Source organism: Microtus pennsylvanicus, chromosome 3, assembly GCF_037038515.1.
Source record: "Microtus pennsylvanicus isolate mMicPen1 chromosome 3, mMicPen1.hap1, whole genome shotgun sequence".
Classification (NCBI taxonomy): Eukaryota; Metazoa; Chordata; class Mammalia; order Rodentia; family Cricetidae; genus Microtus; species Microtus pennsylvanicus.
In genome coordinates this window covers 76,954,553-76,977,954 of record NC_134581.1, presented here as the reverse complement: position 1 = coordinate 76,977,954, position 23,402 = coordinate 76,954,553, and the positions used below count along the sequence as shown (strand labels likewise).

The window sequence follows — 23,402 nt, the reverse complement described above, 5'->3', positions numbered from 1 at the left end:
GGGGCTCGGCACAAACTTCTCGCTGCCCTAGTAAGCGGGGCTGTTGGCCTAAGCAAGCTGTGGGCCTGCTTGAGCCCGTGTCTTCTGAATGGCCAGATGTCTGCACACTGCCCACTTAACTCACTGGGGATGGCGGGGGGGGGGGGGGGGGCTGGCGCCCGAGCTGAGGTTAAGCCAGCCAAGCCAGGAGATGGCCAGCCCTCCCATTATTATAGACTACATACAAAGGGAGGAGCTGGGCTGCCAGGCTGGGGCCACGGAGGAGATAATAACCATTGTTAGATGTTTTCACGTGTTATTATCTCACTGGTTCCTTACAACAACGAGATAGGATTCCTGATGATTATTATGCGCATTTACACGTGAGGAAATTGGGGCTCAAAGAGGTTAAATAACTAGGGTAATTTTGCTCAGCTAGCCTGTCACAGGGGAGTCAAAACTAACCCTGGGGCCAGTGAGATGGCTCAGCAAGTCAAAAAGCACTTGCCACCAAACCTGACGACCCACATTCAAACCCTAAAACCTGCCTGGTGGAAAGATAGAACTGACTCCCACAAGTTGCCCCCTGACTTTCATGTGTGTGTCACACACACACACACACACACACGGGGAATGGGGGGAGGGGAGTTAAACCACATGTTACTCTGAGAGTCCTGGATAGGCCTCCACCTGAGCTCCTAACTCAAAAGTGCCCGAAGAAAGGAGCCTAATGCTCCTTGCTCCTTGCTCCAAAGCACCTTCTCCACTGCTGCCCCATGGTGGAGGGATTCTGGGCGTCTCTGGACCAGTTTAACTCTGATGAGGGGAAAGAGTGCTGGGCCACGACCTGGGCTCCGTCCTGACTCTAGCTAGCATGTGAATTTGGGCAAACAAGCGCCACTGTTCCTATCTGTACGATAGAGAGGTTAAAAATGCATGACCTTCAGGGCTGTCCAACCTCCACATTCAGTGATTAATCCGCAAAAACCTTCAATCTGGGACTCTCCTCTGCAGTACAGGATCTCGACTCTAGGGGGCGCCTCTTGCACAAGTCAAGTAACTCTGGGAGTAGTTTGGCACCTGCTTTGATCAGGAAACCTCCTAGACCATAGGTTCTCAATCTCCACATAGACTAGGCCAAACACAGGGAAGAAAATAGATAGGTTCTATGTCGCCAGTGTTCCCCTCGCTGTGTGACCAAGCAGCAGGTGCCTGTGTCCAAGGAAGAGCACTGAGGTAGGTCGTGTCCAGCCCTGACACTCCCTCACCACGTGCTCTCCTGAGACCTCTTTTTCCTCTTGAGGAATCTGACCCTGTAGTCACCAGCACATTTCCAGGGGGAAGTCTGTACCTGAAGGAGTATTGCTTGCCAAAGGCAGGAAAGCAGCTGTAACTCAAAATGCTCCTTGTCCTCAGTCCAGGCAATGAAGGTGGCGGGACTCCTCCAATTCCCATCAGCTCTTAAGTTCCTGCCAAGACTTAGAAGAAGCCCAGGGTGGGATCTGCCTAGAGATTGTGTGTGACATAGAGGGGGGCTGGGAAACTGCATGTTTGGGTCTTAGAAGAACCAAGTGAGACTGCAACAGACCAATACTGATTTTTCTAGTGTGTTCATGGGTACACACAAGCCCGTGTACATACCTGTTTGCATATGTGTTTCTCTGAAGCTAGCCAGCCTGTTGTGGGCAGGCCCTGAGTAGCGCCTGTTAGGTCTTAAGGTCGTGGCCCGCGTGGCATAAAGAGCAAGTACGGGGTAAGCCTGGCACCTTGCAGGACACTTTGACAACTGTTTTCCTTGTCTTTCAGCCCATGAGGCTCCCAGTACCCACTGAGTGCCACCCTGAAGGATGTCCCAGCTCTCCTCCACCCTGAAGCGCTATACAGAGTCGTCCCGCTACACAGATGCCCCTTATGCCAAATCGGGCTATAGCACCTACACTCCCTCTTCCTATGGGGCCAACCTGGCCGCCTCCTTCCTGGAGAAGGAAAAACTTGGTTTCAAGCCTGTCTCCCCAACCAGCTTCCTCCCTCGGCCCCGAACCTACGGCCCCTCCTCCATCCTGGACTATGACAGGGGCCGCCCCCTGCTGAGACCTGACTTCATTGGGGGTAGTAAGCGCGCTGAGAGCCAGACCCGGGGCAATGAAAGGCCTTCAGGCAACGGACTCAATGGAGGCAGTGGATTCACGTATGGAGTGACCAGCAACTCCCTCAGCTACTTGCCCATGAGTGCCCGAGACCAGGGGGTGACCCTGAGCCAGAAGAAATCGAACAGCCACTCAGACCTGGCCCGGGATTTCTCCAGCCTCCGGACCTCAGATAGCTACCGGACCTCAGATGGCTACCGGATAGACCCGGGGAACCTGGGCCGCAGCCCCATGCTGGCCCGCACCCGTAAGGAGCTCTGTGCCTTGCAGGGCCTCTACCAAGCAGCCAGTCGCAATGAGTACCTAACAGACTACCTGGAGAACTATGGTCGCAAGGGCAGTGCACCACAGGTGCTCACGCAAGCCCCTCCCTCCCGAGTCCCTGAAGTCCTCAGTCCCACCTACCGACCAAGTAGCCGCTACACACTGTGGGAGAAGGGCAAGGGCCAGGTCTCTGGGCCCAGCCGCTCCAATTCCCCAGGGCAAGACACCATGGTGAGTTTACTCTTGGGGATCCTGTGATGGGCTGGGGAGACCGACAGTCTTATAAAGGACCAGGCTAGGAAGAGATCTCCCAACCTGACCCATGGTTGATGGCAGCATTAGTGAAGACAAGTAAGAGAGAGGTCATCCCAGCAGGGCTGGTGGCCCCATGGCTCAGAGCTGAGGGGAAGGGCCGACCCAGGTTCCAAAGCCTTTCACACTTGGGAATTGGTCCAAAGATGCTCTAGAATGTTCCGACACCCCTATCTGCATTGTTTTTCACCCTGTACTTTCCCATCCAAAATGTCAGGGTCCCATGTAGGCCCTGGTCCATCCAGGGATGGATGCCAGAGTGGAGGTGACCACAGTGCTCTCTTTGTGAAGAGAGTCATCCTCCCACCCCATCCCTACTTTCCCATGAGATATCAAGAGTAGGAGAACTCTTCCCCTGATGCTGGCAGCTCAGATCCAGGGTATCTGGATAGTAGGATTTGTGTCTTTGGAGAAAATAGTGCAGAGTCTTTTGTCTGGGGATGATCTAATACCGCAATACTCCAGCCCTGACTGGGCTGGAATGAAGGAAGAGGTTCTGCTGGAGATTGACCAAGGGCTGGCATGGTCTCGCTCACATCTAATCCCTGAACACACCTCCCCTGGGGCAGTGACTACGTTCGTCCTCTCCTGTAGTTATTGGTGTGTCCATTAGGTGGCGAGCTCTCGGAGATTTCAAATGATCCTATCTCTACCCCCCTCCCCGGGTGCCTCCGGCAACTCAGAGCTCAGCTGACCTGCTGTTTGCACGGATGGCTGGATGAGTGACTAGATTGGAGGGAGGAGGGACTGGGGGAGGGGAGAGGTGGGTGGGTGGGTGGATTAATGGGCAGAAGAACACATATGTAGGCAAGCGTGTGCACAAGAGGGTCTGGTGCCGTGTTCTCCGTTTCCTTGTGTACCCCTCCTCACAGAACGTAAGTTAGTTCTTGGTAAATGAGAGCCGTGCCACAAGAAGAAATGGTGCTTTGGAGGGTTTGTTCAGACACTCAGGGGAGCATTCAGGACCTGGGGCCATAGTTGGGTCATGAGCTATAAAGTGTGTCATGACGAAAGGTCTTGGGACAACTTTGGTAATACTTAAAGTGTTTCAACCTGGCTGGGCCATCTGGGAAGTGTCATGGTAGATCTAAAGCTGCGTCTCCCAGAACATTCGGACCCTAACGGTTAGGGTTGGCTACAGGCACAGGATGGGGCAGGGTGCACTGGGACATGCTGTGTTGTTCACGGGGGAGTGAGGATGAGGGGCAATGCTCCCATGGGTGGAGGGAGCCTCTGCTGGCTCTTCCTTTGCGGAGAAAAAAGGAACTCTTCTTGTATATGCATGCTTTGCTTCTCCATGGGGTCTGCAGGTAGCCTGCACTGGGATCACTTAGTGGTTCACCAGGCCTCTGGAGCACATGCTCCAGATATTCTGATAGTGCCGTCAAATCTGCCCTGTTACAAGCTTTCCGGTTGCCTAAGCATGCTAAGGCTGAAGCTTTCCTGGCCAAAGACTGAACTGCAGACTCCCATCGTCTGCCTGACAAGAGTGTGCTCTGTCCTTACTGGGAGTGAGATCCCCACAGCCTGGGTACAACTCTTCTGAAGTCTGCTGCCCCCTTTCCCACCACTGCTCCCAGAGATACCTGGCCCTACCTCGTTCCAGAGCCAGAGAGACTTGTTTTCAGAAAGGACCTAATAGAAGGAACACATATCCTGAGCAAGGTCGATCCCCACCCTCGCCGTCCTTCCCACCCAGAAGCAAGGCACAACACTGTTAGGTGGTCAAGGATGCCCTAAGGTTGAGCCCCACTCAATCCCACCAGCCAGGAGAGACCTCCATGGTCTCACTGGCCTATAGACCTTCACTTAACCTCCGCCTCTTGTGCTCTCTTCCGGGGGCTGATTGTATCCAGAAGCAGTGAGAGCAGATGCCTTGAAATCTGCACCCCCTCCTAAGCTTTCCAGTAATCTCTGTTCTCCAAAGATGGCTTCTTTCTAAAACAAAGCATCTTCACGGTGCTCTGCTTCCTAGCTCAGTACTCTGCACCTAGTACCCAGCTTTCCCGGGCAGTTCCCTTCACGTGAAGCTGTCTGCACTTCTGTAAAATGAAAGCGCCCACAGGTCCCATTGCACAAATTACTGGGCCAGAGGAGCACTACTGACATGCAGTAGGTGCTCAGACACGCAGTAGGCGCTCAGATACACAGTAGCCACTCACACAATAGGTGCTCAGACATGCAGTAAGTGCTCACAGTAGGTGCTCAGACACGCAGTAGGGGCTCAGACACACAGTAGGGGCTCAGACATGCAGTAGGCGCTCAGACACGCAGTAGGTGTTCACACAGTAGGCGCTCACACACAGTAGGCACTCAGACATGCAGTAGGTGCTCAGACCACAGTAGGTGCTCACACAGTAGGTGCTCAGGAAAGGTCAGTCATCTTTGCGCCTGGCCACGTGTTTCGGGAGGCAAGAATGTGCGAGCCAGCTCCTGCCTTCAGTTCACCTCAAGAAATCCATTCTTACCTGCTTACGATAGGAGGCAGGTTTGAATGTTTGTGTCCTCAGCGGTAGAGAAGGAAGAGGTCATCTGAGGATAAGCCAGGCTGTCCCTTGACCTCTGAAAGACACAGTCTGACCCTTTAACCTTGAGTGGCTCAGATGCCTTTCTTCCTCTATAAACGTGAGTGCTCACACCTGCCTTGCCCACCTCATAGGGATGCCACAAGGCTCAAAGCAGCAGTGAGGGTGGAGGCATCTGAAGCCACTAAAACAGTACCGGGGCAACCTTCACTTGGGGCTTCACGGCCTCCACCGAGTGTGAGCAAATAACGTGTAGGGAGGAATGTAGTGGGTGAGGGTGCAGCTCAACCCTGGGACTGTGAGGGTCTCCCCTGAGGCTCCGGTTCACCAAAAACAGAGAAGAATGAGCCAGGAGCCACCAAGGGGTAAGGAGTAAACTCACTCTCTCAGTGAGGATGGCAAGCCAGCCCAGGTGGCTCAGCCCTGCAGTCTAAAGCCAGAGAGCAGCAACCCAGGCTGCCCCCCCCTCCGCCCCACCTCTTGTGTTCCCAGGGCCTATGGAAGGACAAGCTGTTCCCACTGAGCACTGCCAGGCCTGTGCTTTAACCCCTACAATCCTTTCTAATCCTCTATGATCCACCCCCCAGCTGCTCCCTGGCCGGCCCTGGCACCCTGCCTGCTGGCCTCCGCCTTGCACTTGCCCCGCCCAGGCCTCACCTCCTCTCCCCGGGAAGAGCCAAGGGTTGGCCCAGGTCCCTTCTCAGCACAGTCAGCAGGCTAGGCACCTGCCTCCACACAGAACCAGGAACTGAGGGACCCAAGCCGGGTCTAGGCTGTCCTCTGCCACACACAATCTTCCCGCCCTGCCCTTTCTCTCTCTGCTGGGGGACCTGTTTCTAGAAGTGATGGAATCTCTTGGTCCTGTTTGCCTGACTCATCTTCTGAAGCCTTGGGTTCCAGCTGCTCAGTGACAGGGAGATTATATAAACCAAGCTCATGTGACCCACCTCTCGGGTGGGACTCTGGACTTGAATGGTGCCCCGCAGTGAGAACAAGTGGAGGGTGGCAGTGACTGCCCAAGAACTCCAGGACAAAAAGTGGACCTCCCTCTCCTGTCTCCTTCCCTCCCTCTCTGTTGACTCAGCCACACTGGACTGTACCTCTGCTCTCTCTTGTTTGATTGACCCTGGGACCCATCCTTTCCTGGCCCACCCCAGCCAGGCTCAGACACTCTAAAGAGGCCAAACTGCCTGAGGGCTTCAGTCTGTGCTGAGAAGGTCACTCAGAGGAAACACTTAGAGTCCCCGTGGCCACGATAAGTTCTCACTACTTAGGAGGGAAGGGAAGTGGGTTTGGGACCAAATGTTGGAAACAGTGCAGTCCTAACGTCTCCATCCCGTGAAAACTACAGGCTGTGAACCTGGCACCATTCTTGGCACTGCTTTACCCAGGTCCACTTCTTAATTGGTGCCCATAACCCTCCATCCATTCTGTCTTCCCTTCAACGCTCACCCACACACCCACACACTCACCCACACACACAGCACACACACAAACTCCAGGATGTCGCCATAAGTTAATACCCTGCTGGGGTGGAGCAAAGGAACACAAGTTAATCCAAGCCTAGCAAAATGTTCCCTGCCCCTGGGGGACCCGCTCCACTGACCATCAGCCTCAGAAACAAACATCATGTTCAGAGCTGAGCTGTACACGTGGTCCCTTGTCCCCTCTTACCTCAGTGGATACATAAAACTGGCCCCCGAGACAGAGCTAGGCAAGAGAAGGAAGTGTGTGGGCTTCTAGAATTTGGCTGGTTCAGGCCAGATTTCCTGAGGCTTGGAGGAGCACAGAACATTTGACCCGTGGGGGTCTGATTCACACAAGGAGGTAGAGTTTCCTGTAGATCTTCAGAAGGGCAAACTGACCCTCCTCCCCAAGGTGCACTGTGGACTGGAAGCCCAGCCCCTTCCCAAGCCCAGCCCCTCCCCAAGACCCAGAGCCCCTGCTTTTTCCAGGCCTCCATCAAGCCCGCAGTCTGTTTCTGTGACAACGACAGACACTTGCAAGGATTGGGGCCATGGCCTTGAAACAGCTTCCTGAGCCCAAGCATTGTCACCTGGTCAGAGCTGCCACTGCGTTCTGAGAGCAGCAAACCAGACCGAATCAACTGCTTCGGTTTCGGTCCCTGTCCTTGTAGAGCTAACCCTGACTGAGGTAAAGAAAATGACCTGCCCTACCCCAGAGGAATGGCAGCCTTGGGACTGCAGTCTAGCCCACTGGGCTCTGGATATTTCAGACTAGAGTCATGGAGCTTCAGCCAGATTCAGACCCTAAAGGAGTATCTCCTTTTCACCCAGCCCACTTCAGGAAGAAGGCTCTGAAGAGAAGGGGGTCTCACAGAAACTTAGCTAGTTGAGAAATAAGCTGGAGATCTTTGTTGACTGCATTTTGCAGCAGCCAGACCTGCCGGACAAGACTGGACGCTGTGTGAATCTGTTTCCCTCACCCTAGATTTCTCAAAATACTCCCATGCAGCAGCTTTCCCCATCTGTCCCTCCCTGCTCCCAGAAACACCCACACCTCCCCTGCAACCTCCTGCATCCCAGGAAAGAGGGAGAGCATGCTGGCGCATGGCCAAGATGGGAGTGCGCATGTAATTAAGACAGAGACTGACTGCTACCGTGGGTGAGCATCTCTTGGGCAGCACCCCCACCCACAGCTCACCCCTCCCCCACGAGGAAAACTGCAGCTTGGCAGGTGTTCCCAGTAGAGCTTGGTCTGGTCCTCTTCGTTAAGACCTCATTAAGGAACCTCCAACCCTGTCCTAGAGGAGGTCCCTGAGTGCTGGAGCAACCAAAACAGCCACACACCATCTGAGAGCATTTGCAAGTTCTACAGTTATAAAACAAAGAGAAACATACTCCGATGAACAGCATGCAAATTGAGGGAATGAACTAACGGGTATTTAGAACTGGGTGAAATTATTAAGGGAAGGCTTTATAGAAAGCTCAAGGGTGCTGTTTTGTTTGTTGTAGTTCTGGGAATCAAGCTCAAGGCCTAACTCTACCACTGAACTGGAACCGCCCCAGACCCAAGCAGTTGATTCGGTCTGGTTTGTGTGGTCCAAGAGATCAAACCCAGGGGCTTCCATCTGCTCAGAAAACTGGTGTGTTGGTTGGTTGGTTGGTTGGCTTTTTTTTTTTTTAAAGACAGGATCTTACTATGTAACCCAGAGTGGCTTCAAATTTACAACCCTCCTGCCTCCACCTCCCAAGTGCTGGAATCACTGTTGTGTGCCACCACACCTGGCCAAAGTCAAGTTTTTAGAATGTATAAATAGGCGGAGGAAAGGAGGACCATCCTAGAGTTTCTAGCCCTTGTTAAAAGTGTGAGTTTGGCCATCAGACAGTCTGGGTTCCGAGCTCCACACGGTCATTTATTAGCTCTGCATTCCATCAGAACACTGACCCCTCTGGGCGATAAGGTTCTTCACCTATAAACTAAAGTAATAGTTACAGTTTCATGGCATGATTATGGAAATTAACTAGGGTAATATAAAGCCCACAGACCAGTGCTTGGTCTTTCAAGGGACTTAATAGCAGCAGCTTTGGGGTATGTGTGTGTGCACACACATTAGGCCATTCTCTGGGCCAGCCTTGAACTAACTATACAGCTAGCGATGACCTTGAACGTCTCATCTCACGGTATTATATATGTAAGTTTATGCGGTGCTGGGGATTAAATCCAGGGCTTTGTGCGCTAGGCAAACACTCCAACTGAACTGCATCCCAGCATGAGTGTTTTTATTACATTCGTTTATTGTGTGTGGTCACACCCTTGCCTCAGCACGGGGGTGGAAGGCAAAGCATAAGTTGCCAAATTTATTTCCATGTGGTGTAAGGAACCTACGGTTGGAACTCGGTGGCAATCACCTATACCAGATGAGCCATCTTACCAGCCCTCACCTCAGGGTGATTTCACACAATAATGAATCCATTATGATAGTCTCACACATGCTCCTAACATCTTTTGATCATACTCCCCTAGCTCCTTCCGATCACCCTCTCTTACCTCTTCCCAAGGAGTCCCTCTTCTACTTTTCCCCTTTTCCCTTTTGTGGTGACCCAATAAGTTTCCTTAGAGTTGCTAACAGGGGCATGGATAAGAGGTTATTTACAGGAGCATGGCACCTAATCAGCTACACTGCTAGAGAAAATGTTAAGATAGAATCTTGCTATGCAGCCCAGGTTTGCCTCAAACTAGCCATCCTCCTGCCTCAGCGAGTGCTGCTGGGATTATAGGGGTGCCATGCTCAGCTAGTTCTGTTGTGGTTTTCTTTTTTTCTTTTTCTTTTTCTTTCTTTCTTTCTTTTTTTTTTTTTTTTTTTTTTTTTTGGTTGGTTGGTTGGCCTTTTAGCTTTTTTGAGACAGGGTTTCTTCCTGTAGCCCTGGCTGTCCTGGAACTCGCTTGGTAGACCAGGCTGGCCTCAGTGATCCACCTGACTCTGATTCCTGAGTGTTGGGACTAAAGGCACATACTACCACCTGACCTGGCCTAGTTGTGGTTCTTTAAAAATACATAAATAACCCAGGCATGGTTTGCCTTAAATCACAGCACGCAGGAGCCAGAGACAAAGGACCTCTATGAGGTTACATAGCAAGTTCCTGGCCATTCAGAGCTACCTAGTTAGACCCTGTGTCAAAATAAAAAAGTCAAAAGACAGTTTGTGGGGGTCGGTTTTCTTCTTCGACCATGTGAGTCCCGGGGATCAAACTCAGTCGGTCTTGGAGGCAAGTACATTTACCTGCTGGGCCGTCTGCCCAGCTAGAGCCCTGTTTCTTAAGAGCAGAATAGGAGCAAGGTAGTTGGTGGCTGGGACCTGAGAGGCACGAGGGTGATGATCATGGAAAGAGGCTAGAGACAGACTGCTTTACAGCCTCCTGGACCACGTGCACGATGCTCTAGTTATCACACAGCAGTGCTGTGATCAAATGCGAGCGTTGATGCGCCCAGTGTGGGAGCTGCACCTTGGGAAAGGGTGTAGCTGCAAAGACGGAAGCTTGGATAAAAGGGCTGTCGCCGTGTGTCCACGGTCCAAGGTTGGGGCAAAGTCCGAAGATCATGCCTCGAACCGTGACCGCCCTAAATGCCTAGTGGCTTCTGCTCCCGCCTCCTTCCCTTATCACTGCTGGGGACATAATGGTGAGAGACTTGTCCGTACTCCCCACCTTATTGGCACCAGATTCCTATTTTGTGGGTGGCCTAGGGTACAACCCACGCAAACATCTCGGACGCAGTCCCCATGTGGCTGTGGTCGTGTGCGCGGTACGCGTGTACATGTGGGAATGCGCTTGCCGGGAGGAACAGAAGCAACCCACAGATGAGTAACAGCGCACACTGCTGCCTCTCCGAGTATTTTTAAACGCTAAAAATACTAGCTAAAAATAGCCTGCAAGCTCCAAACAAGATACTTTCTCTCGGCAAATTCCTGCGCTTCCCTGTTAGGTGAGGGGGCGGAGCATCAAAAACAAACCCCTCTCCCTAGACCTAGGCCTTTAAGCGTTGGCCACGTGGAGGCCAGAGACCACCCCCACACAAGACCACCCCTACCTCACACACAGGAGGAGCGTCTTCCTCTCATCCTCTTATAAAAGTTAAATTTGAGGTTCTATAAGAGATGGAGTTGGGTAAAAGGTCAGGAAGGTCCAAAAATGGTTCTTTCCTGGAGCCAAAAGGGCCAATGACCTATTGTACCTTATAAAACGAACACCGCCTCTCTTGATAGGGGCTAGGTAGGCTAGGTCTATAGGTGGAGCGGAGCTCAGCCCGGGAGGCGTTCGGGAGTCTTTCCTGGCCGGGGCTCCTCGACCCCTGCAGACGTGAGGAGGCTGGGCGTCACGAAGTCCTAGGTGGACGAGAGTGTGCGCCTATGCATTTTGTCCTGAAAAATAGAGAGCTGTCGCTGGGGTCTCAAAAGGATCTGCAACCCAAAGTTCACAACTGCTGCCTGGGCGGAGTCGCTCCAAGCTGACTGACATTTGATCTTAAGGGGTCGTCCCCCAAAGACCCCAAAGATTGTCCGTGGAGTCCAACCCCTGGGCCGGCCAGGGACAGCGCGTCCCCGCTTTGCCCCAGTAGGGTTTCCCGCGTGTCTGTGGCTCGGGGTCAGCAGCTTTGGGCAGGTCCTGAGACCTCGCCGGAGTCCGCGTGCCGGCTCCAGGGGCGGGGCGGAGGCGGGGTGGGGCGTGGTCCCGAGACCGGCCCCGCCCCGGCGCTGACGTCGCGCGGCTGGAGGCTCGGCGGGTCAGCCAGTCCGCCGGGCGCGAGCGCTGGGCCGGGTCGGTTGGCTGCGCGCGGTGGGGAGGTTGAGGCGGAGGAGCGCGCGCTGGGACCTGCAGTAGCGGTAACTGCCCCGCGTTACCGACGGGGTCCTGTGGGATCTCTACTAGCTTCTGTGTCCGGGTTGTGGCACGGCGCGGGGACTCCCCGTAACCCCTTGGTCAGCCGCGCCGGTTTGGGGGCATAGCCCACCGCCCGCTCCGCAGCATGCGTACCTCATACACCGTGACCCTGCCCGAGGAGCCCCCCGCCGCCCCCTTTCCCGCCCTCGCCAAGGAGCTGCGGCCGCGCTCCCCTCTGTCCCCGTCCCTGCTGCTCTCTACCTTCGTGGGGCTTCTGCTCAACAAAGCTAAGGTACGCGGGCCCTTTTCTGGGACCTCCCACGCCGAAGGTCTGGGGTCCTGCTTCCTCACGGGATCAACCCCAGACCACCACGAGTCTCTGAACCCCGGGACGTTCTTTCCCAGATCTTTCCCCTCTTTTCCGAGGGTCTCCTGGCAAGGGATGCCCCCTTCCCTGGAAATCGCCGGCTTGCCCCAGACTCCTCCCCTCTTGATATCCAAGCTCCCTAAGGTCTCTGGCTGCCTCCCTGGGTGACCCGGGCACCTGGTGGCTCTTGGCCTCTTAATTCCAGTCACCTATCAAGACAGGTGCAGGCGAGAATAACCTTGACTAGGGCTGGTGTGTGACTAGGGGGAACAGACGGCACGCTGGACTGGGGGTGACTCCTCCAAGGCCAAACTCCAGCACGGAAGGTGGATCAAAGGGGTTGCCTCTCCGTCTCCGTTCCCAAATAGGTTCTCTGCCGGGGGTCAGTTGTCAGGGTGCTTTGACCCTGTGAAGGGCAGAGGTTGTAGACAGGTGTGAGAACGAGCCCTTTCTTTTCCTGGCCCTCTTCACTTGTGTGGAGTGGGCAGTGGATTCCTTGATTGAAGCAGCTCGTGGAGTAATGCTGGGGCTAAGGCTGGCCACTGTCCCTTTGGGAACGAGAAAAGGGGCCTGAGCTTGACAGGTCTTATGTAACAGGCACCAGCTCCCGTGTTGGCAGTGCGTGCCCTGCCCCGTGCCAGGGCTACACCGGGCTTCTTGGTTGCAGCCAGGACACATGGCTGACCCTCACCATGCAGATAAAGCAAAAATGCCACTCAGCTGGGGTCTCCAGTGTGAAGTCACAATATCAGTCCCCCGTCCCTACAGGCCCATCCCCAGATGTCACCCGCATTGCCCGTGACAGGGTATTTGAGCCCCCACTCCTGCCCTGGCAGAGGAGTGCTGTTTACTATGGAAGTGGCATCTGCTCTCTAGACCAGTACTTGCTACTGAGTCAAAGCTAGGTTTGCCGATGGCTGAGTGTAAGGAAGCTCCGGGTCCAAACTTTCTCAAGGCTGCACCCTGCACCCGAGTCCCGCTGGAATTGGTTCCTTGTGCGGTCCCTGGGAGAGGCTGGCTGCGCAGGGTTTCTGTCCCACCTTTTCAATCCTAGCCTCTCTTTCCCTGCCAGCCCTGAGGTAGGATTGTTTGCCCTGTGAGAAAGGTCACTCCTGGGACATTTTGTTCCTCTCTGGAATGGAAAGTGCTGACTTTCCCTGGAGCTCCTGATTTCCTATTCATGGCAGAAGAATATCGGCCTGGCTTAGAGCAGCCCTGCTCCCCTCCCCACCGCCAAGCCCTGTAAGCCCCCCCCCATTCTACACAGAGCAGTCAGGAGCTGGCAAGTGGAGTCGGGCATGGTGGTGAATGCCTATGATCTCATCACTTGGGAGACAGAGGCAGGAGGATAGCTTTGAGTTTAAGACCAATCTGGTCTACATAGTGAATTTCCACAGTGAATTTTAGGTCAGCCAGCGTTACATAGTGTGAGACCCTGTGTCTAAGAAAGGGGGAAAAAAAGAACTTGCCAGGTGTTTGGAAGTTCAGGAAATTTTAGATTAAAACATGACTCCCCACACCAAATAATAATAATAATCAGAGGGTCCTAATAGTGATTTAGGGGAGCCTCTTCCTTCTCCCCACCACCAAACCAACAGAAGCATTGGGGCCCAGATACTAACCATGGAGGATGCAATGCACTTCCCACCTTGCAGTCGCCCAGTGGGCATGAAAACGGAGTGCCTCTGTGGACTGGTGACTCCAGCCTCCCTCTCCCCACCCTCACTAGTGCTGGGATAAGTGCCTCAGCCGAGAGCCCGCCTTGGTGGACGTGGACATGGTCACCAGTGGTAGGATGCTTTGCATCTCTACAGCCTGTTTAGATCGATGTCGTCTCGGGCACAGGGGGTAAGGACTAGAAAAGAGCTACAAAAACAGGTGTGAGTGGGCAGCGTGTGTGGGCACTCCTCAGTGGGTGTCTCCAAGTGGGCAGCATGGAGATCGCAGCCATGCTTTACTGTTGGGCTCTGGGGGAAAGGGAGTCTTTTTCCACTTTATCCAACGCTCTGACAAGATCTTTGTTCGCAGGGACCGTCTCTGTGGTAGCCCCCACCACTGTTGTCAGCAAGGCAGAGTTCCCATTTGCCACTACCTGGGATTGAACCCAGGACCTTACACAAACACTAGCCAAGCCCAATCAACCACGACACCCAGTGGTGGGATTCGCATTTTATTTGGGGCCACTTATGGTTACCAAACAGTACAGGGCAGGACAGTGGAAGATGCTACGCCCTACCTGATGGCAGCAGGTGCTCCTTGCAGCTGAAGGTTTAAACCACATCTCTTCTGGGTGTGCTCTCTTCTCTGCCTCCTACAGCTGGACCTGACAACTGACCAGGGGAGGGATCCTTTTACTTGTGGGACGGGCCTGGCACTTCTTGAGAAAAGCCCTCCCTCGGCCTGCTCCTCCCTCCCCCCTTCAAGCTGACAGTCTCCTGGGCTTTGAGCCGCTGACAGTCTCCTAGGCTGTCAGCACACAGCATGAGTAATTTTAGCTGAGTTATTTCAGGCTTCTGTTCTGATCAGGGTTGAGCTGGCCCCACGCATGCCCCAGCCAGTGTTGCTCCAGAGTTGCCTGCTCCAAGGCTTCTTCCTAAGAGGGGGTGGTAGCCTCATCCACAGACTCATCCACTGTATCTTTAACCCTTTGAGCCACAAGGTTTCCTGATTCCCAGGTGTGCCCAGGCTTAGCAAAGAGACTGTGACAAATGGCACTCAGAGCCTTCAGCCTTGCACCTGCTCTCTCTCCAGCCCCCTCACCAGCCTCCGCAGTAGAGACTAGAGCGGCACCTTCAGCCAGGTGCTTCCTCAGCTCCGTGCTGCACGCCGGCAGCAAGTGTTTGCAGCCAGTGGCCAGTTGGGATGTTGAAACCTGAGGCGGGCAGGGAGGATCCTCCTGCCTTGGCTCAGCCCTTAGATGCTGAGTTCAGCTGGAAGGAATTCCACCTGTCTTTGGCAACTCAGAAAGGCAGGCAGCTTGAGCTCTCCCCCCCCCCCCCCCCGCTGAAGATCGAAACTCAATTAGAGTGGTTTGTCATTTAACCTTTCTCAACCCCCTTAAAGTGACGATATGATGGTTCCCTGATATATTGAACGTCTATTACAAATATAGGTCATGTGAACTAGAACCCGGGTTTCAGATAGGAAAGCTCAGACTTTTGGGTTCACCTGTGTACGTAGCTGAGGCTGACCGTGAACCAAGTGCTGGGATTGCAGGCATTCCTCACCCTGCCTAACCTGGACTGTCAGTTTCTTACAACAAGAAATATATATTGCTGGATTTATGGATCCCTAGCCTCTAGTTCTCTTATCTAGTCTCCACTGTGGCAGAGAAAGAATAAGAGAAGTCAAATGTAGTAGATCATACCTGTAATCCCAGTACTCATGAGGCTGAGGCAGGAGGATTGCCACAAGTTCACTAGGCTACCCAGTGAGACCATAAAAAATGAGCCCTGAAGAATAGATTGTGTATTGAATAGGCATTCTTCCACCCTCTTTTCTTCCAAGACTCATAGACCGAGGTTAAAAAGAGAACACTCTGCTGGGTGGTGGTGGCGCACACCTTTAACTCCAGCACTCGGGAGGCAGAAGCAGAAAGATCTCTGTGAGTTTGAGGCCAGCCTGATCTACAGAGCGAGTACAGCTCAGTCTACACAGAGGAATCCAGTCTGAAGGAAAAGGGGACAAGAACACTGCAGCGGGGGTGGGGGGTGGGGTGGCTGCTGAGTGAGAGCTGTGCGGAGCCAGGCTCTGGGCCTCTTCATAGGTCACGTTTTCTTTGCTTACAGAATTCGAAGAGTGCCCAGGGTCTGGCTGGTCTTCGAAACCTTGGGAACACGGTAAGTTCCTCCCAGGAGAGTAGAGGTCATCCCTATTCTCCTGACTGGGATAATCCAATGGAGTCCCCTCCTGGCTCCAGCTAACTTCCTATCCTAGAGGGCAGTCAGTACCTGCCCTTCCTGGCTGTGTCTCAGTGAATCGCTGGGCTCTGTCTCACCCGCCCCCAGCAGGAAGTACTGCTAAAAGGAAGTTGCCCCATTCTTTGCCAGCTTGCTTCTCTCCTGGGCCTTCCTCCTGGTTCTCCCATCATTTCCCACCCACTGCTGACCAGTGTGCCCACACCCTTTTGTACACCTCAGTAGGAAATAACCAATTATATGGCCTTTCCCCATAGTGGGGACTTGCCTCACTCCTCCCTGCCTTCCTTCTCTCTGGGAAAGAGGAACCTGGCGCTGTGAGGGAGTTCACCTTTGGGAGGTGAAACAGAGCCTTTAGTTGCAAGTAACAGAGGTGCCCGGTAAAGGTCTTAACTCCATCCCTGTGTTAGTTAGCTTTTTGTCCCTCAGCTAGATACATGAGATAAATCAACTTGAAATGACAGTAAGTTTATTGGGCTGTTTTAGTTCGTGGCTGACTTAGTGACTCTGTTGCTTTGGGCTTGTGACGAGATAGTACATGTGCAGCAAACAAAACCATTCACCTCATGACCAGAATGCAAAAGACAGAGAGGGAAGAGATTGGTGTCCTTCAGGGGCAAGGCCCCCAATACCTAAAGGCCTCCCACTGGGCCCCATTGCTTCAAGTTGCTACCACATCCCAACAGTGCCGTTGACTGGGAATCCATGGCTTGTGGGAAGCTTAGAGCTGTGCACACCCACTAATTGCCCAGATCATCTCTTTTAGTGCTTCATGAACTCAATTCTTCAGTGCCTGAGCAACACCCGAGAGTTGAGAGATTACTGCCTTCAAAGGCTATACATGCGGGACCTCGGCCACACCAGCAGCGCACACACAGCCCTCATGGAAGGTGAGGAGCCCCATGTGGGTGTGGCCCTGCTTCTTTCCCAGCTCTGTTCTACCAGGCTGGACTGATGGTTGTGTTTTGGATACACTCCACCCCTCTATTTTTCTTTCTTTGCCTGTTGTTCGTTGGGATGCGTTCCAGGATCTGTTGTTTGAGACACGGCCTTACTGTGTAACACTGGCTGGACCCAAGCTCATGATTCTCATGATTCTCCTGCTTCAGCTCCCCAAGTGTTGGGATTATACCATGCCTGACTCCAGTTTCAGGGTCCTATCTTGTTTGTTCATTGGTTGGTTGATCCATGGTTTGCTTGGATGGTAGTCTTATATTTTTGAGACAGGGTCTCAGGTAGCCCAAACTGGCCTTGAACTCCTGATCTTCTTCCTACCTTAACTTGGGATCACAGGTGTGTGCTACCACACCCAGCTCAAGGTTATATATATACATATAGATAGATATATATATAGTCATTCGTATATATGATCTCACCTGGGCCTAGAGAAGTGGCTCAGTGGTTAAGAATGTTTACTGCTCCTAAGGAGGACCAGAGTTTGGTTCTCAGAGCCCTTGTCAGGCAGTTTACAACAACCTGTAACTCTAGTTCCAGGGTTCCCAGCATCCACTTCTGGAATCCTTGGGTACTCACAAGCTTGCATACATCAACCCCCCCCACACACACACACAGTTTAAAATACAATCACTTTTTTAAACAGAAAATATCTCACCTCCTCCACCCCCTCTCTGATCACGCCTTCTAACAGAGTTTGCAAAACTAATCCAGACCATATGGACGTCATCCCCCAATGATGTGGTGAGCCCGTCTGAGTTCAAGACCCAGATTCAGAGATACGCACCACGCTTTGTCGGCTATAAGTAAGGGCCTTGGATGCATGTCCTCCCCCGGGGGCTGGTAGCGCAAGCAGGGCGCTGCTCACTCACTTTCTCTGGGTTCAGTCAGCAGGATGCTCAGGAGTTCCTTCGCTTCCTCCTGGATGGGCTCCACAATGAGGTGAACCGGGTGACAGTGAGGCCCAAGCCCAGCCCTGAGAACCTTGATCACCTCCCGTAAGTAAGAGGAGAACGCCGCTGGAGGGGAAGTCTTTGTGAACTTGGAATTTGTGCCTACTTCTTTGAGAGTAGTGATCTGGGGAGAATCAAATTTGCTTCATTACTGCTTTAAACATGAGCTTTTTTATTTTGGTGATGGTAGTGTGTGTGTGTGTTACTGGGGATTGGACCTAGGGCCTTGGACGTGATGGGCAAGCACTCTGCCACTAAGTTACATTAAAGATTAGAAGTTTGAAGCCAGGCATGGGGTACACTCCTGTAATCCTAGATTTCAAAAGGCTGAGGTAGGAAGGATTATGAATTTGAGACCAGCCTGGGCTAATCCTGTCTCAAGAAAAACCTTGGCTTGAGAGGTACAGCTCAGTGGGTTGTGTGAAGAACACAAGCAAGGTCTAGGATTCCCTGCCTAGCACCACAAAGGAAATACATATAAACACATAAAGAAGCACCACAAAGGAAATACATATAAACACATAAAGAAGCACCACAAAGGAAATACATATAAACACATAAAGAGTCTAGCTGATAGACCCTCGCCTACCGGGGTCTGGCACAGCTGTCTTCCTGTCTGTGGTTCCCAGGGATGACGAAAAGGGGCGGCAGATGTGGAGGAAGTATCTAGAGAGGGAAGACAGTCGGATTGGGGGTAAGTACACAAATAAGAAAATACCTGTATCTCCCATTCCCTACTTTTGCTTAAGAGGCTCCGAGGATTGTCTTCCCAGGGAACCCTGCTTCTGCCTGTGGCTCTTAAAACTAAGGCATGAGCAGAGAGAAAAGGAAGACAAGCCCTCAGTATGTTGAGCACGCCCTGGCTTTCTCTCCCCAGATCTCTTTGTTGGGCAGCTGAAGAGCTCCCTGACGTGCACTGACTGCGGCTACTGCTCCACAGTCTTCGATCCCTTCTGGGACCTCTCGTTGCCCATTGCAAAGGTAAAGGTATAGGTATGCCCCACTGGAGTCCAGCACCAGCTTCCCTCGGGCTTTACAAGGCTGTGCGCAGCTGACCTGGACTTTTTTTCTCTCCAGAGAGGTTATCCTGAGGTGACATTAATGGATTGCATGAGGCTCTTCACCAAAGAGGATGTGCTGGATGGGGACGAAAAGCCAGTAAGTCAGCTCCTCAGTGACAGAGAAGCCATCCCCAGTGCCTTGCTGGGGAGGGGTCACCCGGGTCTAGCCCCTTTCATCTTGTCTTTCAGACATGCTGCCGCTGCCGAGCCAGAAAACGATGTATAAAGAAGTTCTCTGTGCAGAGGTTCCCAAAGATCTTGGTGCTCCGTATCCTTGCCCCAGGGTGGGACCTGACTCTTTGGTGTGACTAATGAGGAGGGACCAAAGGGGAGGGGAGCAGAGTAGGGAAAACAGCATAGGCTTCTTTGTCTGCCTTCCTGCTCCCGAGAAGAGCCTTCACCAAGGACTCTCTTCCGGCTTTTTGTCCTTGACTCGCAACAATCACAGACCTGAAGCGATTCTCGGAATCCAGGATACGAACCAGCAAGCTCACAACATTTGTGAATTTTCCTCTAAGAGACCTGGACTTGAGAGAATTTGCTTCAGAAAACACCAGTGAGTATACTTCATCAGGAGGAAGTCCGAAGATGCCAGAGGGGAAAGCTGGTGAGGGGAAAAACTGAAAAACTGGGAAGTAAGGAGCCCTTGAGAAAGGTCAGCAGATAAAGGTGCTGACCTGAGAGCGGTCCCCAGAACTCACCCAGGAGAGATGACTATTGGCTCCTTCAGGTTTTCTCTCTGACCCCCCCCCCCCACACACACACACACAATGAGTAACTAAAATTAACTTTCAACTTTTTAAGTAGAAGCTATAGTTTCTTTAAGGGACAAAAAAAAAAAAAAATAGGGAAATGAGAGGAAGGGAAGGCCTGGGGCAGGAATGCCTCCCGAGCTCAACACCTGTGTCTCCTCCTCAGACCACGCTGTTTACAACCTTTATGCTGTGTCCAATCACTCCGGAACCACCATGGGAGGCCATTATACAGCCTACTGCCGAAGTCCAGGAACGGGCGAATGGCACACTTTCAATGACTCCAGGTGAGAGCTGGGCTTCAGACAGGGCTCCTAGACAGCAGACCACCTCATACGGCTTCCGTCTTGAACAGACAGAAAGTCGAGGCCAAACATCATACACACAAGTCTGCGCTGCCCTTTCTGGGCTGTCAAAAATGGGCATGGTGGCTTACAACTGTAGCCAAGCGTCTGAGAGGTGAACAAGAGGATCAAAGTCATCCTCAGCTGCATAACAAGCTTGAAGTCAGCCTGGGTTATATGAGACCCTGTCTCAAAAAAAGAGGGTGGAGCTGAAGAAATAGCTCAGTGGTTAAGAGCACTTACAGCTATAGCTGAGGAGGAGTTCATTGCCATTGCCACCATGGGCACCTGCACTCAGTGCAAGTACCCACATACATACCACATGCATACACATATTTAAAAATAATAAAAATCTTGACAAAAAAACCTGAAAGGACAGAGGCAGAGCTTACGTTGGCATAGAGAAGCTGGCGACACTGGGCTCTGTGTCCCTGTGGCCTTCGTTGACAGGCTCTGACTTTTACCTGGTCTCTCCACAGTGTCACACCCATGTCCTCCAGCCAAGTGCGCACCAGCGACGCCTATTTGCTCTTTTATGAACTGGCCAGTCCACCCTCCCGTATGTAGCATTGCGGAGCTACAGCCCTTCCCTCTTCCCTGTGGCAGCCCCACGTCCTAAGTTTTTTAAAAATTCAGAAAAAAAACATCACAAAAAAACAACAAAATCCTGACAAGTAAGAGAAAAATAAAGTAAAATAAAGCTGCCGAGCAGAAGTTGGTCCGGCCTGGTCGGGGTCTGGAGCAAGGAGCCAGTTGCCCCTGAGCCACGGCGCATCAGGGAAGACGGACTCATGCAGAGACGACAGCAGTGTTCCTCAGCTCCTCGGCTTCTCTTGTTAGCATTTTTAAGTTTGTGGTTTTTTTCCTGTGTGTAATAAACAACAGCAGTCTGTGGGGAGAAGATCCTCAGGCCACCTGCTGCCCTCTCCTGCCCCACACCTTCCTGGGAGGACAGCGCCCTCTGGAGCCTGCTGGGAGCATCGCTGCTGGATGGAGTTAGGGAGGAGCCTGCGCCGAATGCCCCCTGGACCTGCTCACCAGCCCAGAAAGGAAACACCCATGAGCCAAGAGCCCTCTTAACGCTGCTAAGTCCAGGGGTACAGATGAGGGGACACCTTTGAAAAAAAGCTGGTTTGGGTTTTCAAAAGCCCAACTTTTTTTAAAAAATTAACTGTAACGAACATGTTCCGACTGGAGACGCCGTCCTTCACGCCTCTTCACAGCTGGGACTTCGGGCTGGCCCTCCCATTTTGTTTTTGTTGGGTTTTGGTTTGGGGGGGTTGGTTTTTTTTTCTTTTTTTTCCCCTTCTCCAAGTGCAACTTCCCTAATGCTGGCCCCTGTGGTGTTAGGTGAGTGTCAGCCAGGCCCAAGCAGAGTCACAGTAGACCTGGAATCTAAGTTTTCTGTTTCAAAATGTGGTTTTTTCTTTTTTTCTTTTTTCTTTTTTATGTTTTGGATGGAATCTAGTTGCCTCCAAGATTTGTGCCTTATACCATTTGGGGACCAGGGGGTAACTTCCCCTTCCTGAGATATCCCTCAGCTGTTTCCCTTTATCCCAGTGCCATGTTCAAAGACTCCTGGGGAAATAAGGTGCTGCCTTTAGCCCCCGGCTTGTTGTGCGTTGCAGTGAGGTTAAGCGGGAAATGGGTAAAGGATATTTCTTCAGATAGTGTATCTAGCTCTTCCTGCTGTCCACTCACCCGCCCCTGGTCTACTCCCCAGCTGTTTGAAGGACAGTCCAGGCCCCTTGTCCCTAGAGCTTTGCCTTTAATTTATTCTCCTCTTAATGCCCCTGTCCCCAAGCTTCCTGCCACCTGTCCCCTTTCTCAGAGTCTCCTGGACAAAGGCCCTCTGGACTGAGCTGCTCAGGGACACCCATGCCACCCCTAACCCTCTCTTGGCATCAGTCTTTGGTCCTACCCTAGGAGCTAAAGCCTGGATGTCTGGGGCTGTCTCGTAGGATTCTTACCCGTGGACTTGATTGGCCCTCAGTCATTAGGCAAAACTCCACACTGTCCCAAGAGCCAAGCTATTCAGCACTAAGGTGTTTTGCACACGCCCACAGGTGGGCCCGATGATGCCCTCAGAACCTGGAGTGCTTGAGGCACCCGAGAAAGACACCCTGAGTTTACCTGGCCTGGTACCCTTCTCTAGGGAAGACTGTGAACTGAGCCCAAGGGCTGGTGTACACTTGTTTACTATGTAAGCAAGAGGCAAATGGCTGTTGTACAGTGGAGCCTTGTACAGAATAAATAGTAACTTTGAGAACGAAGCTGCCGCTGTGTCCGTCTTGATTGGGAGGGGCTCAAATCTGGGACGTGCTCCAGCTTAGTGAGGCCACACAGCTCACCGCTTCTACTGGCCTCCAAACACTGCACTCTAGAAACTTAACACACCTGTTAAGTTTAAACTTTTCCTTTTTTTTTTTTTTTTTGAGACAGGATTTCTCTGTATAGTTCTGACCATCCTGGAACTCGCTCTGTAGACCAGGCTGGCTTCAAACTCAAAAGAGTTGCGCCTGCTTCTGCCTCCCGAGTGCTGGGATTAAAGGCGTGTGCCACCACTGCCTAGCATTCAATTCTTTTTTGTTCTTTAAATAGTATGTGTTTCAGATTTCATATTCTACATATGGATTCCCAGATTGAGCTGTCTTGTGTTTATATGTATTTTATTCTTTTGGCCAAAATGTTTATGAGCTATAGCATACTTACAAAGACATTGTCCTATAGGGCACTGTCTAAACCCCTGGGAGAACTGACATAGCTGGTGGTGACTCTTTAAGAGGTTTTTACATTTGGGAGAGGGGTGCATGCGTTTACCTGTGGAGGTCAGAGGACAACATGCAAGCGTCGGTTCTTTCCCTCCACCATGTGGGTTCCAGGGATCAGAAGAGACCATCAGGCTTTGGGCCAGGCGCTTTTACTTGCTAACCCCCCTTTTAAAATATAGGTTCTCTGAATCCCAGGCTGTTCTTGAACTCAGCACCCTCCTGCTCTAACCTACGCGGTATCGAGATTACAGGTCTGAGCCACCACACATCGTTCACATATCTGTAAGGAGAACTGATCTATGTGGGCCAGACCTCTGCTGCAGACGTCCCCAACAGATGCTGGACAGTGTCGCTTAGAGCATAGAGCAGACCTCAGCTGGGGACATCCCCAACAGATGCTGGACACAGTGTCACTTAGAGCATAGAGCAGACCTCTGCTGCAGACGTCCCCAACAGATGCTGGACACGGTGTCGCTTAGAGCATAGAGCAGACCTCAGCTGCGGACGTCCCCAACAGATGCTGGACACAGTGTCTCTTAGAGCATAGAGCAGACCTCTGCTGCGGACGTCCCCAACAGATGCTGGACACAGTGTCTCTTAGAGCATAGAGCAGACCTCTGCTGCAGACGTCCCCAACAGATGCTGGACACAGTGTCACTTAGAGCATAGAGCAGACCTCTGCTGCAGACGTCCCCAACAGATGCTGGACACGGTG

General features: G+C 52.4%; 1 protein-coding gene across 5 annotated transcripts in view; it reads left to right on the top strand.

The window, feature by feature from the left end:
• Usp2 (ubiquitin specific peptidase 2) overlaps positions 1–22,189 on the top strand; it is a 28,416-nt gene extending 6,227 nt beyond the window's left edge. For 4 of the 5 annotated variants that reach the window (XM_075966247.1, XM_075966246.1, XM_075966248.1 and 1 more), the window contains exons 2-13: positions 1,786–2,621; positions 15,724–15,774; positions 16,619–16,742; positions 17,501–17,612; positions 17,694–17,804; positions 18,389–18,453; positions 18,637–18,740; positions 18,837–18,917; positions 19,010–19,088; positions 19,269–19,376; positions 19,739–19,859; positions 20,396–22,189. In XM_075966247.1, the coding sequence (XP_075822362.1) occupies positions 1,827–2,621; positions 15,724–15,774; positions 16,619–16,742; positions 17,501–17,612; positions 17,694–17,804; positions 18,389–18,453; positions 18,637–18,740; positions 18,837–18,917; positions 19,010–19,088; positions 19,269–19,376; positions 19,739–19,859; positions 20,396–20,483 (1,839 nt within the window). In that variant the 5' untranslated portion in view covers positions 1,786–1,826 and the 3' untranslated portion in view covers positions 20,484–22,189. Of the gene's footprint in view, positions 1–1,785; positions 2,622–11,446; positions 11,861–15,723; positions 15,775–16,618; positions 16,743–17,500; positions 17,613–17,693; positions 17,805–18,388; positions 18,454–18,636; positions 18,741–18,836; positions 18,918–19,009; positions 19,089–19,268; positions 19,377–19,738; positions 19,860–20,395 lie in introns of those variants that run through there. The other variant, XM_075966251.1, reaches the window with a different exon arrangement.
• The last annotated feature ends 1,213 nt before the right edge of the window (positions 22,190–23,402 follow it).